Genomic DNA, 16,956 nt, shown 5'->3' with positions numbered 1-16,956 from the left:
ACTCTTCCCATTCCCAAGCAATGCCAGAACAAATGAGATACAATTTTTTTATTGGCTTCAGAGTTGAGCAGTGCCCAAAACAACAACAACAACAACAACAACAACCAAAACACTCTAATTTAACCTAAAACTTTCCTAAACCAAAAACAGAAAGTAAAGAAAAGACAACGCTCTAAACTGGGCTTATAATTCCAAAAACAAAAAGGACTTCTCACTCCTACTCACTGCTAGTAGCGTGTAGTAGTACATAGCAAACAAACAAAACAAGGTTGTCATAAGACAATAATCAAAATCACTGAGGTAAGCTACTTACAACATCTAATATGCTCACTACACAGGTTCTCTACTCGCAATGGAAACAGACAGTACACAGGCTCAGGTTGGGAACGGCAGAGAGAGAGAGAAGTTCCTGTCAGTGGGGCTTAAAATGGCTGCTGTCATCCAGGTGACCAATCAGGAGGCTCCAATCAGCTCTGCAGAACCAATCCAGTGTGCCCACCTGTTCTCCATTACCTGCATACACTCACTCACACTCTAAGGGAGGAGAACAGCTGACAGTGCAGGGTGAGATAACAAATAACAAAATATAACCCCAGGGTCATAACACCTCCCCACCCAAGATCAAACATTTTCCTCTTAATAAAAAAAGTTTGATTCAACGAGACATAGACAGCATCATCCATAATGTTTTCTAAACCTTTTCTGTAACGAATACGCAATCAGATGTTCAATCACCTCGGGAGATGGGAAAACTTTAGCATCAGCCAAGTCATTCCCTAAGATCAAGTCTATACCTGCTACACTCTAAGGGAGGAGACAGCTGACAGTGCAGGGTGAGATAACAAATAACAGAATATGACCCCAGGGTCATAACAGATTTTTAAAATGCCTAACATTTTACAGTTCCAGCTTATATAGGCAAATTGCATTTGATTGTCTTATAATATAGTGAATTAAATACCTTTGGAGATATATTTTGGACTGTTGCTTGGACAAAACCAGACATTTGATGGCATCACCTTACGTTTATTTATTGCCATTCTGATGTTTTATTGACAAAGTCACTAATTGATAAAATAATCGGGAGATAATAAAAATGATCAGTAGTTGGAGCCTTACAGTAGTTTACACTTTGAATGATTCCTTTCCTCTGTGGATCAAATTAAGGAGGCAAAGCACAAGGGGTCATGCACAACAGTGGTCACAGACTGGTCAGAGACCTGCAGCCTGTTGCACCAGCTGTGTCTAAGTTCAGATGTAGCTTAATTTAAACATAGTGTGGGAGTTATACTATAACTTAGTAACAGCAAAAAAGTAAAAGGGATGCACTGTTCGAGTTACAACGTACAGTGAATATTTACACCCTCATTAAGCAGGTGGAAGTCATTGCATATTAAAAGCCATGGTGGATTGAAAGTTTTCTTCAAAATTTACACCTGGGGCGCATTTCCGGTGACAGACTACATCCCTTTACATTTAGGAAAACACTGACCCGCATGCTCGGTTTTGTGGTGTATAGGTACCGACGGGGACAAAAAACTGCAATCACTTGATATGGGAATTGCTGCTGGCAACGCTTGTTTACCAGAAAGCTGTTTTGGTAGAGTAGAGGTAGAAGTTCGTGTTTGTATTGTGTAATGCAACTATCCTCATCGTAGAAAATAAAATTGATTAAACTTTACAACAGGTAAGTGTGAAACAAAGGTGCAAGTATTTTTCCAGAGAAAGGAGAGCAGATTTTGTCGAGAAAACAAGGAATCTCAATTCCTGATACTAAACCCATATCTGAATCTGAATCTAAAGCTCCTCACCAAGTTTATACATCATACAAGTTTATACAAGATATAAATGACGCTCAGCCAGTCAGATATCCTAAACAATCTGCCAGGCTGAAAGAGTGACTGATCAATAAAACGAGAATGATTTATTTGTCAGGTAGCTGCTTCACACTCTCTGTTGCTGGACTCAGGTGATTCAGTCCTGAAGTGGCCTTTCAAAGGTTACTGTGATGATAAATCAGGCATGATGACAGCAGCTGTCTCAGGCGTGTGTTGCTTAGATTTCCATATCTCACTGCTTTGGACTCATTGATAGATGGTTGTAATTCCCCCAAACTCAACTAAATGAAACGCTGTTTTTTTTTGTGACACTCATTTAATTTCTGGTGTATCGATTGCATTTATTGGAAAAATTAATCATCAGTAATTATTAGCATGTACTTTAACTGTGACAAGAAACACTACACTTACAGGTGGAGGGAACAGCCTGTCACAGCTAAGATCTAAAAGAAAGATGCATTTAAGTGTATCACCATAATAATTAGTTGAATAACAGCACTGATTTTTCAACTGCCTATTTGGCACTTGACTCCCAGCCTTCTTCTCAGAAATGTTTTACTACAGTGGTAGCTGCTGGGAGCGTCTTGACACTCTAATAGCTGGGGACTATTTCTTCCCATACATTCCTACCGATAAACATTGTGGTTAACTGTCCGCAGAGTTATTGTGGTCATCTGCTGTAGAGCTGTAAAAGATTAATTATTACACCTTTAGATACACAACTAAGGCAATAACTGTAACTCTTCATAGCAAAAAACATATTTTTTCCTCAAGTCGAGCCCCAACTGTGTGCCTCCACAACTACTTTTTTGTGAACCAGATTCAAGGTCCCAGACAGTCCCCTGAGAAACTGCAATCAAAATACCAGTCACATTCCCAGGCCTTGACAGATAGGATGGTCATGGAATATGCTACAAAGAATCTGGACCGCTCACGGCTGTCCATGCAGCACCTCAGAGACACAAACAACAAGAGTTTTCACATCCTCATTTCCACAGAATCTCTTTCTATCAACAGAGCTCATCTTACAGACTCTCTCAGATCTGTGTCTAGGCAGTTTGCATGTGTTCATTGAATAAGAGTCAACAGTTTCAATCTGTTAACCTGTAATCACACTGCTTCCTCTGGGACATACAATAGCAAACACTGAACTTGTGAGCTTTGGGAAAATGGGACTTTGATCTGAAATCTGGGCTGTATCCAAGCAGCAGTGTACACACAAAGCTTAAAAGACACATGTCTATATGTCTGGATCAGTGACAGAAAGGATTTACGTCTTCAAAGGAATTAGAGTACAAACAGTTCAAACTGAGCCATAACATATGATGAATGAATTTATGAAATGCTGTAGCACATGTGATGCTGACTGAAGAGACTGGGACTGGACTTCCTGGCTGAGTGCACATTTATCTTGCTTACATCACATCACTTACAGTTGTGTCATGTTGAAGCACTTGTCTCATACATTAAGGAATTAAAACCACATGGAGAGTGTGGATTCACTGCAGCATGATTACTTCATTTCATTGCCTTACATAGGGTCTGTCCCAGTAATCACACAGCATTAGCCAGAAATCAAGTGCCTACTTGTGTGACGTATTTCCAATTATTGTCAACAGTTCCCAAGTGCCTGTTAAGACTGCATAGAGTTCTTTAGTTTTTTCTTTAAGCACTCAACATAACAAGAGTTAATTGTTAATGGGACAGACCTATGATTTCATACACTGTATGTAACCCAAAGTGAAAATGTCCAACATCAGAGTTTCTTCATTGCCTGCTTCATCAGCTCAGCAGTGTCTCATGTCAGTCTGCTTACAGGTCAGCCATGGTGAACGGCCAGACACAAGCCAGAGAGTTAAATCACTGTGCTGGGAGAGACAGTGAATGCCACGTCATCAAGACAAACTCATAGTGAATATAACTCCTGTCCGAGCCCCGGGGCTCTGTATGCCTCCTCCAGTTGCTAATGATCACACTAAGGTCACCTTTTAAATACTTTCAAAGGACTATTTTTATATTACAAACATGAGGAGTTAGTGTCACTAAAACTACTAAAGGTTTGTCCTTGAATCTGCTGCCTGCTATTTAAGCCAAGTCTGGTTTTATTACCCAAATGCTTCCACCAGTGTTGATTAGGGGCATTCAGTTGTGATTATTTATAATGACTACCTCAAAATGGCAAATTATTTGTTTAAGAGGGAGAAGGGTCATTTTTGGACAGGCACACTCTTTTAATGGTTTTCATTTAGAGGCAATTAAAACTGCAGTCTGTGGCATTTTTCTACATCTGAAAGTCTGTTTTGTTAATATCTGTCATTAGTTCATGTAAAATAATGGTGATTCAACAAATGTTGGGTGTATGAAAGCTTTTTTGTTTTCTTGTTTTATGACTTGCTGTGAGTGATCTTGGAATGAGCTTCTGCTGCACCGAAGGGGATGAGTTTCAGAGTTGTTTGGAATATTTTGCCATGGCAGCTAACGCTGCTCATGCTTATACTGCGTACAGGGTCGCGGGGGGCTGGAGCCAATCCCAGCGTAGATCGGACAAAAGGCGGGGTACACCCTGGACAGGTCACCAGTCCATCGCAGGGCCACACATAGACAAACAACCACTCACACCTAAGGACAATTTAGGCACCACCGAGCCACCCACACAGAAATAAATAAATATATATATATATATTGTTTATATCATTGTTTGTTTTTCGTCATTGTATCCTGTGGAGTAAGGTTGTAGTTCTAGATTTTAAATAATTTGCGTTATTGCAAACATAAATGTGATTTTAATGGTTTTCTTAGTTCTGGAACAACACCTGGAAGTTGTGGTTGTTTTTGATTTATATTTCTAATTACAGCTTCTTAGTTGCAGTATGCTATTGTCCTTCAGAGGAGTCCATATACTGTACATTGTTGCAGGGTCTACTCTTGGTAGTGACCTATGCCAAAACAATCTATTGAGGTCAAGAGGAAAACCTTCAAATGAAGTCAGCCAGGCTCAGCAGCAGACACAAATCATCAGCCTCCTTAATAGTATTGCAGACAATATTGACTTGACCGAAGCAGGGTGTCAGTAACTCGAAGGCAAACAGAGCAAAGGGACCCAATCCTAGTTATTTACGATGTCAGTGGAAGCTCTGTCTGATTATCAGCTTCAAGATGGACAACCCTCAGGTGTCCTACTTTTGTGCTGTCTCCAATCGCCCGATTTGAGATCTTCAAGTGCCCTGAGGTGTTTTTTTCTTTCTTATTTGAAGTCCGGGTGTGAAAGCAGCGCTACATGTGATAGATGGGAGGGCTCTGTTATTGCCTTGGGTCCCAGAGGAGAGTCAGTACGACCTCCTGGAGCCTCAATAGTTCTTGCATCCTGCTGGCCCTGGATAACACCACTGTTATGAAGGTCCGCTCCTTTGCACACTCCTTTGCACACTCCCGCCCGGTGTCAGCACGACCTACTGTATGACCCCAATCACCAAAACAATACTGCATTCTCTGCAGCTAAGCTCATAGACTGCACAGATGACTACCTGGAAATATGGCCCCTGAAGATTTCACATTGCAGTTGCAGTATGCTGGTGCTGTAGGACGAGGTGCATGAGCCAAAAGGGTGTGCCAATGTTTACATAGTGGCCCACAAAAAACCCTGATTCTAACTTGGACTGATCCTACTTGTGTCATTGTATCGTACTGTCTGAGCAGAATGTAAGACGCACAAAAGAACATACTCCCTTTATTTCCACTGCCTTCGGCGTTTTTCCTCAGCTCTGAATGGAATAAAGCTCAGCTCTTCACCGACTGTCTGGGTGGAAAATCAGAGACAGATTTTTTTTTTTTTATTGTTATTTCCAACAATGGAGAGTCTCATAAGATGTCGACATTAAAGGCAACTGGCATAGATATTGTGAATAATGAATGATATTGATTCTCATCTCTTGTTATATTTCTAGCATATAACTCCACTTGATGGCTTTATTTTACATATCTTAAGTGGATCTGTGAAAGCTTTCGCCTCTCAGTGTGCTATCTCTCTCTTTGTTCTCAGCCGATGAGAGAGCCATTGGGCCCGTCGGCAGGAAGCAAATCGTCTAAATAAAAGCGGATGATGATGTAGAGTGGGTCTCTCATCTGTCACCGGGGTCGTTATCCTTATCTCCGAATGTGGTGAGATAGCTGGGTCATGAGCGCAGGCTTCCTACTCTTGTTATGACCCCAGTCACGCTGCTCTTAGTGCCACCCGCCAGACGTAAAATGGAGCATGAAGCAGCTAATCATGCAAACACTGCGCTTATTTCCTTGCTTGTAGGCAGAGTCAACAAACACTTGGATCTGCTGTCAAGTACAAAAATAATCTTTGATACGTCTTGAGAAGGAGTGGAGGTAATTAGGGAAACTGAAAATTGTTAGTTTTTCAACTAACCAAGGTAACAAGCCCTCTTGTAATAACAAAGTTTTGCGAGGAGAGCATGTGAAACAGTTGGAGGCTGAGGCTTAAGAACCGCAGCTTGGTGTTACTGCCAAAGGAGTCCGAACTGCAGGGGGAAGCAGAAATGAGACATCTTGTGCCTTTTCCAAACAATCTCATATATTACAGGTCAATTCACCCACATTACAAAAACAAGTAGTGGTATGTATGCAAAAAGGCTTTGGTTTTATTTCTGCCTCTGCCAAACAGAGTGGAATTTTGCTTGTGGTTTTCAACTTGAAAATTTACACCTAAAAAACACAACAGCAACATGTCTTTGCAGAAACAGTTTTTGTTACTTGGAATAATCCACAGAAGACTGTGTATTTAGTCTAAAGTAGTTACAAATGGCTCACAGCAAATCCTTCTATTCACCTCCATTATACTGAGGGGAAGACCTGGGAAAATAAAACCAAATTTACTATTTGCATGACCATTACAGATAAGTTTAAAAGTATTTTTCTTTGTAATTTGGGTGAACCAACACTTTAAACCTTCATTATCAAGATCAGATAATATATGTACTTTAAGGAATCAAGCCTGATCAGTCTTTAATTATATATGTGACAATGCTCTAATTTACTGTGCAGTGCAGTAACTCAACATACAGAATTTAAAAATGATTTACAGACTGTGAAAGGGTAGCAGTGAGGAGTTTGGCATTGCATCAAATGCCAAAACTCTCCATGTATTGTGAATCATATCATGACATTACAAAAGTCATATTAAAGCAGCTATGGGAAGTGTTTTGTGTGGATATTAGGCAGAAACTTTGCGTGGGTTGTAACTGAATCATCATATTACAGGAATACACGTAGTCACTTTTTTTCCAAGAGGTGAATTGAAACCATCTCATGAGCCGGGACATGGTGGCCTTGCTTAGCTTCAAAGAATAAGCAAATGGAAACAGCTAGCCTGGTTCCATAAGTCAAAAAAGATATGCCCATCGCAACCTCGAAAGCTGATTAATTAACACATGGCATCTCGTTTGTTCATGCGTTACACAATATAAATGTAATAATGAGAATTGTTTGATTTTGATTTTTTAGTTTAATCATCTGCCTGGTATTTTTGTGTGGCGTCTATAGAGTGGGTTACTTTCTTCTTTTTTTCTCGGTACAGATTATTTCCCTGTTACCTTTTCCAGGAAATAGTATTACGAATTATTATTTTTTTGCCTTATTATTATTTTTTGTCATATGCCAGAATGGCCACTGACTGCTGAAATGTTTCTGGTGGAAAAGTATTCACAATGGATTTATTTCACATTTTCAACTTTAGGATCAAACTCTCCTCAGTGGGGCTGCTCTGACTGGCAGATGTGAGAAGTCGATTTGAAAGAGAGTCTGGCATTTCTGTTGCCAGGAGGGCAGCTCTTCCAAACCCTGCTTTCAAGACCATGTCTGGTCCACAGCTCAGATCTCATCCGGGCTGCTGCTGCTGCTGCTGGATTCCTACCAGCCTGATGCTGGCAGCATAGAACATAATGAAGTCTGACAGAGAGAGGATGTCTCAGAATATAAAGGAAATCACTCATTACCGACTTTTGGTGCAAATAAGTTTATAGGTTTTAAAGGTTTAAAGTTTCATTCAAGAAATCAAGTTTTGAGGCCACATTTGGAGCCTTGAGTTTTTCTGTTTGAGCCGCCCTGTTGCCTCATGTTTAAGGGAAAACAGCAGCAGACATTTCTCACGAGGCAGCTGGAGCTGGGCCCAGGGTGCTGCTGTGGACAGGCTGCTGTTGACGGGTGTCTGGGGTTGATAGATTGCCAGACATGAAATGGGCTGACTGGTGGTGGGAGGCCGGATGGTCACGCTGGGCATTGCGGGAGATTAGCATTTCTAGGCAAAGAGCAATAATTGTTGAGAGCAACAACAAAGCCGCTAACTCTGGGTGGAAAACACTATTTCAGGCTTGGCCCCTGAGGAAGGCAGAGTGTGAGACAAAGAGAGGGCAGTGCTGTACTGCACAGGCCTTTGTTTTTCTATTTTACTGAAACCTCACATTTCAGGGACAGTCCTGACTCAGTGCAAGGACACTCCTTTGAATCCTACAGTCCATTATATTCCCATCTGCTTTACAGATGAAACCCTGGGGGGCAGTGTGAGAAGAAAGGCAGAGAAGAAATGAAGATAGTTGAATATCACTGTGTTAAAACCTTGAATGAATTTGAGAAATGAAACAATGCTTGGACTGACTAAAAACAAGGTTGTTGGTCATTGTTGACTGATTATTTGTACAGTAAGCAGATACTTTTAAATCAACACTAAAATGGATATTTTATATAAAAATACACTAGTCTTTCCAATGTATGTACAGAGACCTGGACCTGATCCACCCTAATTTAATTTGACTGGTACAACCAAATTTGAGACCCGAACCCAATATTATATTTATGCTTTATTATATCAAGGTTCATTTACTTACCATTATAAAGCACAAGGTTGTTCAATGAAATGCAAGCTGTAGTTCCTTCATGGTACACACACACACACATACATGATCATTTATGGTGCGGTGTTGAGGATGACTTTAAGTCTCTCACAGCCTGAGGGACCAAGCTGCTCTGCAGTCTGGTGGTGCGACAGCAGATACCTATGAACCTCTTCCCAGAATGCAGCAGGGTGAACAGGCTGTGGCTGGGTGGGTACTGTCCTTTAGTATCCTTTGGGCTCTGCAGGCACCTCAGCGATATCACTGATGCTCGGGAGATGGGTACCAATGATCTTCTGAGCAGTTTGAATCACCCGCTGCAGAGCCTTCCGGTCCTGGGCCGTGCACATCCCATGTTAGTGATGTTTCCAGTCAGGATGTTTTCTATTGCTCCTCTGTAGAAGCTGACAAGAACTTGGCGTGGGAATTTGGCCTTCTTAAGCTTCCTTAAGAAACAGGCGTTTCTGTGTGAACTATTCAGCTACTCTTCCTCAGCTCCACAGTGTGTGTCTTCATCTCCTTCTTCCTAAATTCAACAAATCAGCTCATTGGTTTTGCTGACGTTGAGCAGTAGGTCGTTCTCTGTGCACCACTCTGCAAGACTGTTGATTTCCTCTCGATTGCCTCATCAGGTAACGTGGCCTCACACATGATGCTACCTACTTTTGTAGCCTTTGATGTTTTTGATCACCTGCCACATATCTTTGGTGATTGGGGTTCTCTCTCCAGTCACCAGCTAAGCGAAAGCAACCAAACAATAAAACAATTCTCAGGATTTTGAAATTGTTCCTTACATTAGAACTCTGTAGTACTGTGTTTCAGCCACTTGAGATCTAATAAGCCACTGACTGGTGAAAAATGTTCCTGACAATCTGCTGCATTGTGTGTAGTGTATAATTTTGACAGCCTCCTTGTATTGGTTGTGGGGAAGGAGTAAGTCAGTTCCACTTTGCCCGGTTCATTTGTTTAGGAAGCATATTGATGAATGACCACCACTATGTGTTTCAAGGCGAGAAAGCCTGCGACGGTGCCAGAGTAGGGGGAGTTGAGGCAGTTAGCATCCTTGCATTGTTCTAAGCCATTACCCGCTCTGGCCTGCTCAGATTATTACATCATAAAAACAACACTCCCTGAATGCCTTGAGTGCCTCCATTCGTACTGGCTGCACTACATACATAAAAATACATTGAAACAAAACGCACTCTGAGGCGATACATAGAATCCATCATGTATCACATCTCTGAAATTTCAACAGGAACGTTCAACATTACATATGGTCATTTGATCCATTGTTAAAAAAATATTGATTAATACAACTTTAAGGTTTATCCAATAGATGTACTAAATGTCAGTAAAACTTTCTCAAAATACTGCACAGTATATATATATTTATTTATATATATATCACTCTCTTTAAATGAAGAATTTCTTTAAATGTTATCGGATAACTACATTAATACACAATTTCAGTGCAGTTCATTTAGAGAAGAACCTCCATCATATCAGTAGTGGTCAACACTAATTGGCTGAGACTTCAAAATCAGCCAATTAATATACCGTCACATCATTAGCACCAAGAGCATCCAGAGACATTAGTGGCTGCAAACATTTATCACGCCGCATGTTCTTGTCTGCGTGTTTTTGTTGCAGTTGGTGTCTGCATTTTGTCACACACTCTCAGGTAGCACAGATGTGTCCCACAGGGGTCTCAGTGTGGTGTGAGACAGGTCTGTGTTTGGCCAGACAGAGTAATGATGGGCGAGCGGTGTGAGGCCGGGCAAATCAGTCCTAACAAACCCAATGGGAGCTTCTTAATTGGACAGATGTCACTTATTTGTGGTCTATCTGCTATATCGCAGGCCATTTTGGAAGAGAGGCAGTGCTGCCTTTCCAGCAAACATGTTGACTCTTTGAACAATTGCTATTGACAAAAGTGTGGTTTCTGAGCTATAAATATGTGTGCTCGTTTCCATTGTTTGTCGGGTAATTAGTAGGCTACTCCTGAGTGTTAAGCTGCATCTGATCCTCCGGCTGGACCTCATGTTTGGCCTTTGGCAAGCACTCCTGGAACATACTTCACATAACAGTGGGAAATTGCATTGCGTCCAACTTTCCCATTTAGTGTCAGTGCGAAATAATTAACCTGTGCAGTTGTGACAATCCCACAGTTTCTTATTCCTCTGTACAAAATCAAACTGGGATGGTGTTTTTACGTCTTGAAAACATTCAGAAGATCTACGAAAAACAAGTAGAGATGTTGGTTGAGCATCTTTTCCTGTTGTATTTGTTCATCTGTCCTCAGAGCTGCTGAAATAATGAAAGGACACAAACCTTACTTTGTTCCTTATTGGGATTAGACACAGATCTCACAGTTTGCGTTCATAAAACATGGATACATCAGCTTCAGGCATTACTGCGTTTGAGATGAGTCTTTTTAAAGTGGGCTATCAACAAGGACATCAATTCTACAATAATAATTGAAAAAATCTAAAGTTATACTTTTAAGGTTCTTCTTCTCTCAACTTGACACTATTTTCTGAAGACAGTGCTTATAAATAATGCAGAGTAAGTTGCAGAGCCTTTGCTTTAAATTATTATTTTTTTTACTAAGCTTTAAAGGAGCTAGTGCTGGGATGAAACTGAATGTAGCCAAGTGAAATAAAAGGAGTTTCAAAGCGGAGCTATTTAAGGCGTTCCTGGCTCTCTGATTCTTTTTTTCTGAATGTACACTTTGCAGTATGGGATTAGCATAGTTTAGACGTATTATACTTGGAGGTGAATACAGTGGATATTACATCAAGGAAATAATGCGGGCAGAAAACTGCTGAATCTGATCATAATGCTTTATTTGACACCCATGGAGTGAATTCTGATGTAGCTGTTTTTAATTATGAGAAATAAGCTTGTTTCAACAGGAATTATTCCAGTGAAGTGGACAGTAATGAACTGTGCTATGTGTGTGTATAGCACAAGTGTATTCATAACTGGATGCTTTTATGCATGAGGACTGAATGAGAGTTATAGAAAATTGTTGGTGTTATCTTCTTTTGTTGTTGATTAGGTTCATGTCCTCAAAGTTATAAAACAAAGCTTCTTTTCACAGCAGTGTGAATATGAAGAATATGCAAATGTTCTGTACCGTATGTAAGACAACAAAGGTTTATTGAGTTGAAAAACAAAAGCTCTTTGTCAGTGGCTTTTCTTCAAAGGGCACAGAGACTAGTTTGGTGTGTGTGTGTGTGTGTGTGTGTGTGTGTGTGTGTGTATGTGCTCAAGCGTTTATGCTAATATGTGGATAAAAGCAGCAGGGTGAGACGACTTTGGGTCTGACATGGAGGCGATGGGGAGGCTGACGAGCACTTGCCGCTCTATAGTGCCAAGCAGCAGCAGCAGCAGCAGCTTGCCTCGCGGTGTGTTCATCCACCGACTGAGCTCCGTGCAGAGCAGCCGGGCCTGCTGCCACACACTCAGCAGTGGGGGGGCATTTCAGTCTCTGTGGGACTCTGCGGCGACGAATGTCAGTGATCACTGATGGCTGCCACGTCAGCAGCCTCTTGACGTAGGCAAGGTTTGCTGCATATCAGCTAATTGGAAGCAAGAAAGTGGACCTGATTTGATTTTTTTTGCATCAACAGAAATGTGAGGCTTAGAAATATGAAATGCATTCGCTCAATTATGGGGATTTAATGGGTTCCTGGTTTAACAGATGTTTTATGCTCATTTCCCTCAGTTGATGACACTGAAATGGTGCCATTTTTCCTCTGAATAAGTGGATGGTAAAATGGAGATGTTTTGAAGAGGAGCCATCACTGGCACTTTTATTTTGGTATTCTTTCACTAAATGACTAAAATTGCCAGTTAATATTGACAACTGAATTTACAGAGGCATTCATAAAACGATTTAATTTCTGCCTCATTAACCAAAATCACTTTCATAGTGACGCACGATCAGCTTTGTGTCGGTGACTGAAAGCATGTCTGTTAGAAGCCTATTTTTCTTAAACCTCTTGTTTTGACTCATAGAGATTCGAAATGGGAAGAGCCTGGTTCTGAAAGTATTTTTCGCCGTTGTTAATTCCCATTTCTTTCTTTGATGATATTGTCATTGTTCCCTAAACACAGAAATACAGCAGTCTCTTGGATAATTCAACAATACTGTAGGTCCCTGTTACGGCCCTATGGTTTTTCACCTTTGTTTATGAGAAACCATGTTTTTTCCCCATATGGCCAGTAGATTTAATAACTACAAGGATGCTAAAGGTTTTATCAGTGTTAACATTAGTTTCAGTTTGCCTTAGCACTGTACACGAAGAATTTTAAGCTCCTCTTGTACGATCATGAGCTCCACATTTTAGTTTCAGAGTAATATTTGGTACACACATCAGTCTCAGGATGAACTGTAACAACTATTCATCTCGAGTCATCATCAGAACAAAATTTAGATATATGACCAAATCCCTGCAAAACAACTTTGTTAATTCTGTACTTTGTTTTTACTACTAACCATGTTAATTGTACTAAAATAAGATAATGACCACAATAAACATTATCCCTGCTAAACATCAGCTTGTAACTTTGTTAGTTGCTGCATTACTGAGTTTGTCCAAGTAGGTCTATCTGCAGGTCCACAGTACTGCAGGACACGCCTGCTACATGACACACCCTCTAAACTGCTGCAGGTTTAGAAAAACATCATGGTTTGGGTTAAAATAGGTAGATCATCCCAGAAAGCTATCTCAGGGGGCGTGTTGTGTAGTAAAGTGGATGTGTCATTTAGCCCACGGACAGACCCTTGTTCCGTTTGTCTGCTGTGACGGAGGAACACTGCAACACGACTTGACAGTACAATTTGTTGGGGGGTGAGGGCCATTTCTCATGCTTCCGCATTGGAAAGCCGCCTCACCAGTGCAGTTACTGATGCCTGTGTCGATACTACAGTAAGCCATGCGGATTGGTTGGTAATGTGTGGACAACATTCAAATTCAAACTCACCACTTGCAAACAGTGCGGACAGTCAGTCTAAAGATCTGATTTGAGAAACAATTGTGACTTGTCTCCCAAATGCCTCTTTCCACCTTGCTGCTCCACTGTGGCTCGGGCAGCCTATGCATTTCTTTATAAACGCTGACTCAATTTGTCCTACTTATTGTTCGCAAACCTATCTGTGGACTGTCCATGAAAATGATTTATAAAATTAACTGTAACTTTCCCCAGACCTGAGTAAAAAAAGTTTCCAATCATAAAATGGGCTACTGTATTCTGGTAACGTGACTGCACCTCTTAAGTCAGCTGTAGACATCTTAAAGGCGCCTCTGAGGCCTGGTGCAGTCTACCATATGTTTCTGTATGACTGCTTACTGTGTTCACTGCACTCTTCAGGCTTCTGTCTGTTCCATGCAGTGTAACTGTGCAGACACAGAGGATTTACTGCAGAACTGTTTTAATTCCATCAGTCTTGTGTGCGCTGATGTATGCATACCGGCATGTCTCTGGGCTAAAGGTCCAGGTGTCTCTACTGAAGACCTGCTGCAGAGCTGCTGTGCTGCTGGTAAGAAATGGGCCACAGAAAATCACCACTGCAACCGCATGCCACTGCTGAGCAATGACAAGAACTCCATATGCAGGTAAGTGAACTGACCTTAGTCACATTGAAGTATATAACATTGGTGAATAATATAAGAATGATTTTATTGGTTGGATGAAACATGATTGGTTGGAGCCAAATATCCACATTTTTAGTTATTAGATCGGCTGAATAGGCCTTTTTTACTTTTTCACAACAGAGCAGCTTAAAATTACAATGAATCTACTACTACTATGTAACTATTTAAAGGACTATCACACCAATTTTTCACTTTAATGTTCTATACTAGAAGAGTGCACTCAGTAGAGTGCAGATCTCCAACAGGTCTGATATCACCGTATGACTAACTCGCCAATGTCTTCAGTCATTTTACATGTTATCACAACTGCTGTTTTGTTTTTTGCGGGTTGATTCTGTTCGTTCAGTGTAATGTATAAATATATATATATTTCTACACTGCACTGAATGAACAGAATCAACCCGCTTGTGTATGTACATGTGTTTGTGTCAGTGTTGCAGAGAAACAGTGCTGCCTCAGCTCTTTGAAGGAGAGCCAGTGTGAATCAGGTATGACTTTAGCCAGAGGAGGGGACACCTGTGAAGTGGATGAGAAGGACAAGTGCACAGATGACTCCTTCCAGGTACATCACGGTCTATGAGAACTCTTACAGCAGTGTTGTTTCCCTAGTGTTCACCATAGATTTTCTTAATTAGATGGCAGTGGAAAGCGACAGGGAAGAAACAAGAGGAATACGGTTGAGTCATGACTGAAAGACATGAGGATCATGAGTAGATGGCGCACACATTTCCAGCCACGAAGTTCCATAGAAGAAAAAGAGAATTTATTCAGTCTTCCTGTAGAATACAAAACTGTTTTTGTGAGTCAGGTAGGGAATGACTCACTGTTTCAAATAATTCAAGATGACAAAACTGGACACTGTAAACTGTTCAAACTATAGGCAGTGGTCAAGTACAGAATCCTTTGGATCTACCACAATAACATGGTGAAAACTGAGTTTGCCAGTGTATTTTAGACTTTAAACTGTTTAAACAATCTGCTGGAATGCGTAGTTGTTTTGGCCAGAGTGAGATTTCAATTTCAGATACCTATGCCAGCAAAGAGGCTTTTGTAAAGGTCAGACTGTTTATTTGTGTTTATTGGCAGGTTGAGATGTATTAGGATGGAAATGCCAAAGTCTCCCATTTCTGTATGCATCCTTCAGACCTGTGAATACTTCCATATGGAAATGGGAATCATGCCTTAGCTCAGAGTCAGTTCAAATAGCTTTCCCTGTTTCTCCAAGAGGAAACCCGGCGGTTTGGCCCTCAAGCCAGCTGGTCATGTGTTGATGCAGCTGAGCCAAACTGTTGTGCCAGGTCATTGTTTTAGAATAAAGTAGAAAAAGGTGTATGTCTGGTTTTCTTTGCATGACATGTGGTTCAGATCGAGGAGACAGCTGAAACCCTTCCCAACTAGCATGCTTGCCTGTTTAGCTGTTATGTCTCTCCCTCCTCTGCTGTTTACTAAACAGGGCTGAAAGTGGAGGGCCATAAAGAGAGGTGGTGATTAGGTGAACGACACCCCAGTGACGCACTCCTAATAGGCTCTGTGTTGTATCTGAATGGGCAGGTGTGCTGTAGCTGCTGTGCCCTTGGCTTACGGGTGCGCAGTGAAGGACTGGGTTGTGATGCCCACCAGTACCTGGGCTACCCATGTGGTCACGTCTTCCTCACCTGCTGCGAGGAAGAGGAAGGTCCGAGCCAGATCCCACTGAGGAGAAAGCAGAAGCCCAGACCGACTGCTGTGCCTAGAAAAGGTATCTGTTACCCGGTGCACTGCATTTCAGCATGGAAAACACATTCATCTTGCCTATTGGAAGTGTTAGGATTTGCTGTAGGTGTAAAACAGTTACAAATACTCCTTGGAATAACGAAAAGGGCAAGAGGTATAGCGAGGAAGCTAATAAGCCTAGCCATTTGCTAACAAAAAAATATATAACTCATCATCCATTTAATAGGTGTTTTTGAGGTTTCGATCATATAAAATGGTCTTCGTAACCAGATGCAGTTTACCTAAATGGTTGAGATGCTCTAAAATGCACCTACTATTCCCTGACAACTGGGCAAACCTTATGTGTTGATCATTTGATATGATCGAAAGATCCCGTACACCGACTAAATGGACCTGTGGTTGAGATTACATTGTCAACTGCTTTTTCCAAGGTCAAGGATCAGCTTTGAACCTCTAAAGATTTTAATTCAACCAAATGAAGTCTGTGGCCCTGGGATTCATCCCTGTTCCTTATTACATACTAACTGTTTCCAATATGCTAATTCTTATAGTATATTGTTTTCGCAGTGGAAATGAATAGGCAGGTGGGGAAGTGAAATGTTTAAATAATTAAATGTCAAAATACCCTGACAATCACATGCATACATAGAAAGAACGTTTCCTTCATTGCTATGTCAGGTAGAATTACTGTCAGTTTATGTAGTTTGTAAGTTAAAAATTCTCATGTCAAACTTTGGTACAAACCTTACAGAAATCTGACCGGTGTGTGTTGTGCAGTGGTTGCCCGTGATAGATTCTGCACAGTCATGGCTCATCTTAAACATGCCCACTGTACCTTTAAAATATTGC

General features: G+C 41.1%; 1 protein-coding gene across 4 annotated transcripts in view; it reads left to right on the top strand.

Annotated features, from left to right (window-relative positions):
* The window catches only part of fbln2 (fibulin 2), a 65,485-nt gene that overhangs the window by 9,792 nt on the left and 38,737 nt on the right, over window positions 1–16,956 (top strand). For all 4 annotated transcript variants that reach the window (XM_038697913.1, XM_038697912.1, XM_038697911.1 and 1 more), the window contains exons 3-5: window positions 14,232–14,355; window positions 14,827–14,956; window positions 15,946–16,132. In XM_038697913.1, coding sequence (XP_038553841.1) covers window positions 14,232–14,355; window positions 14,827–14,956; window positions 15,946–16,132 — 441 coding nt within the window. The remainder of the gene's footprint in view (window positions 1–14,231; window positions 14,356–14,826; window positions 14,957–15,945; window positions 16,133–16,956) is intronic.

Source organism: Micropterus salmoides, unplaced genomic scaffold (genome assembly GCF_014851395.1).
Source record: "Micropterus salmoides isolate LMB-PRFRI ecotype aquatic unplaced genomic scaffold, ASM1485139v1 Ms_hic_scaffold_4, whole genome shotgun sequence".
In the NCBI taxonomy this organism is placed as follows: Eukaryota; Metazoa; Chordata; class Actinopteri; order Centrarchiformes; family Centrarchidae; genus Micropterus; species Micropterus salmoides.
Note: the sequence above shows the minus strand (reverse complement) of the source record. Positions and strands in the feature narration are given on the sequence as shown.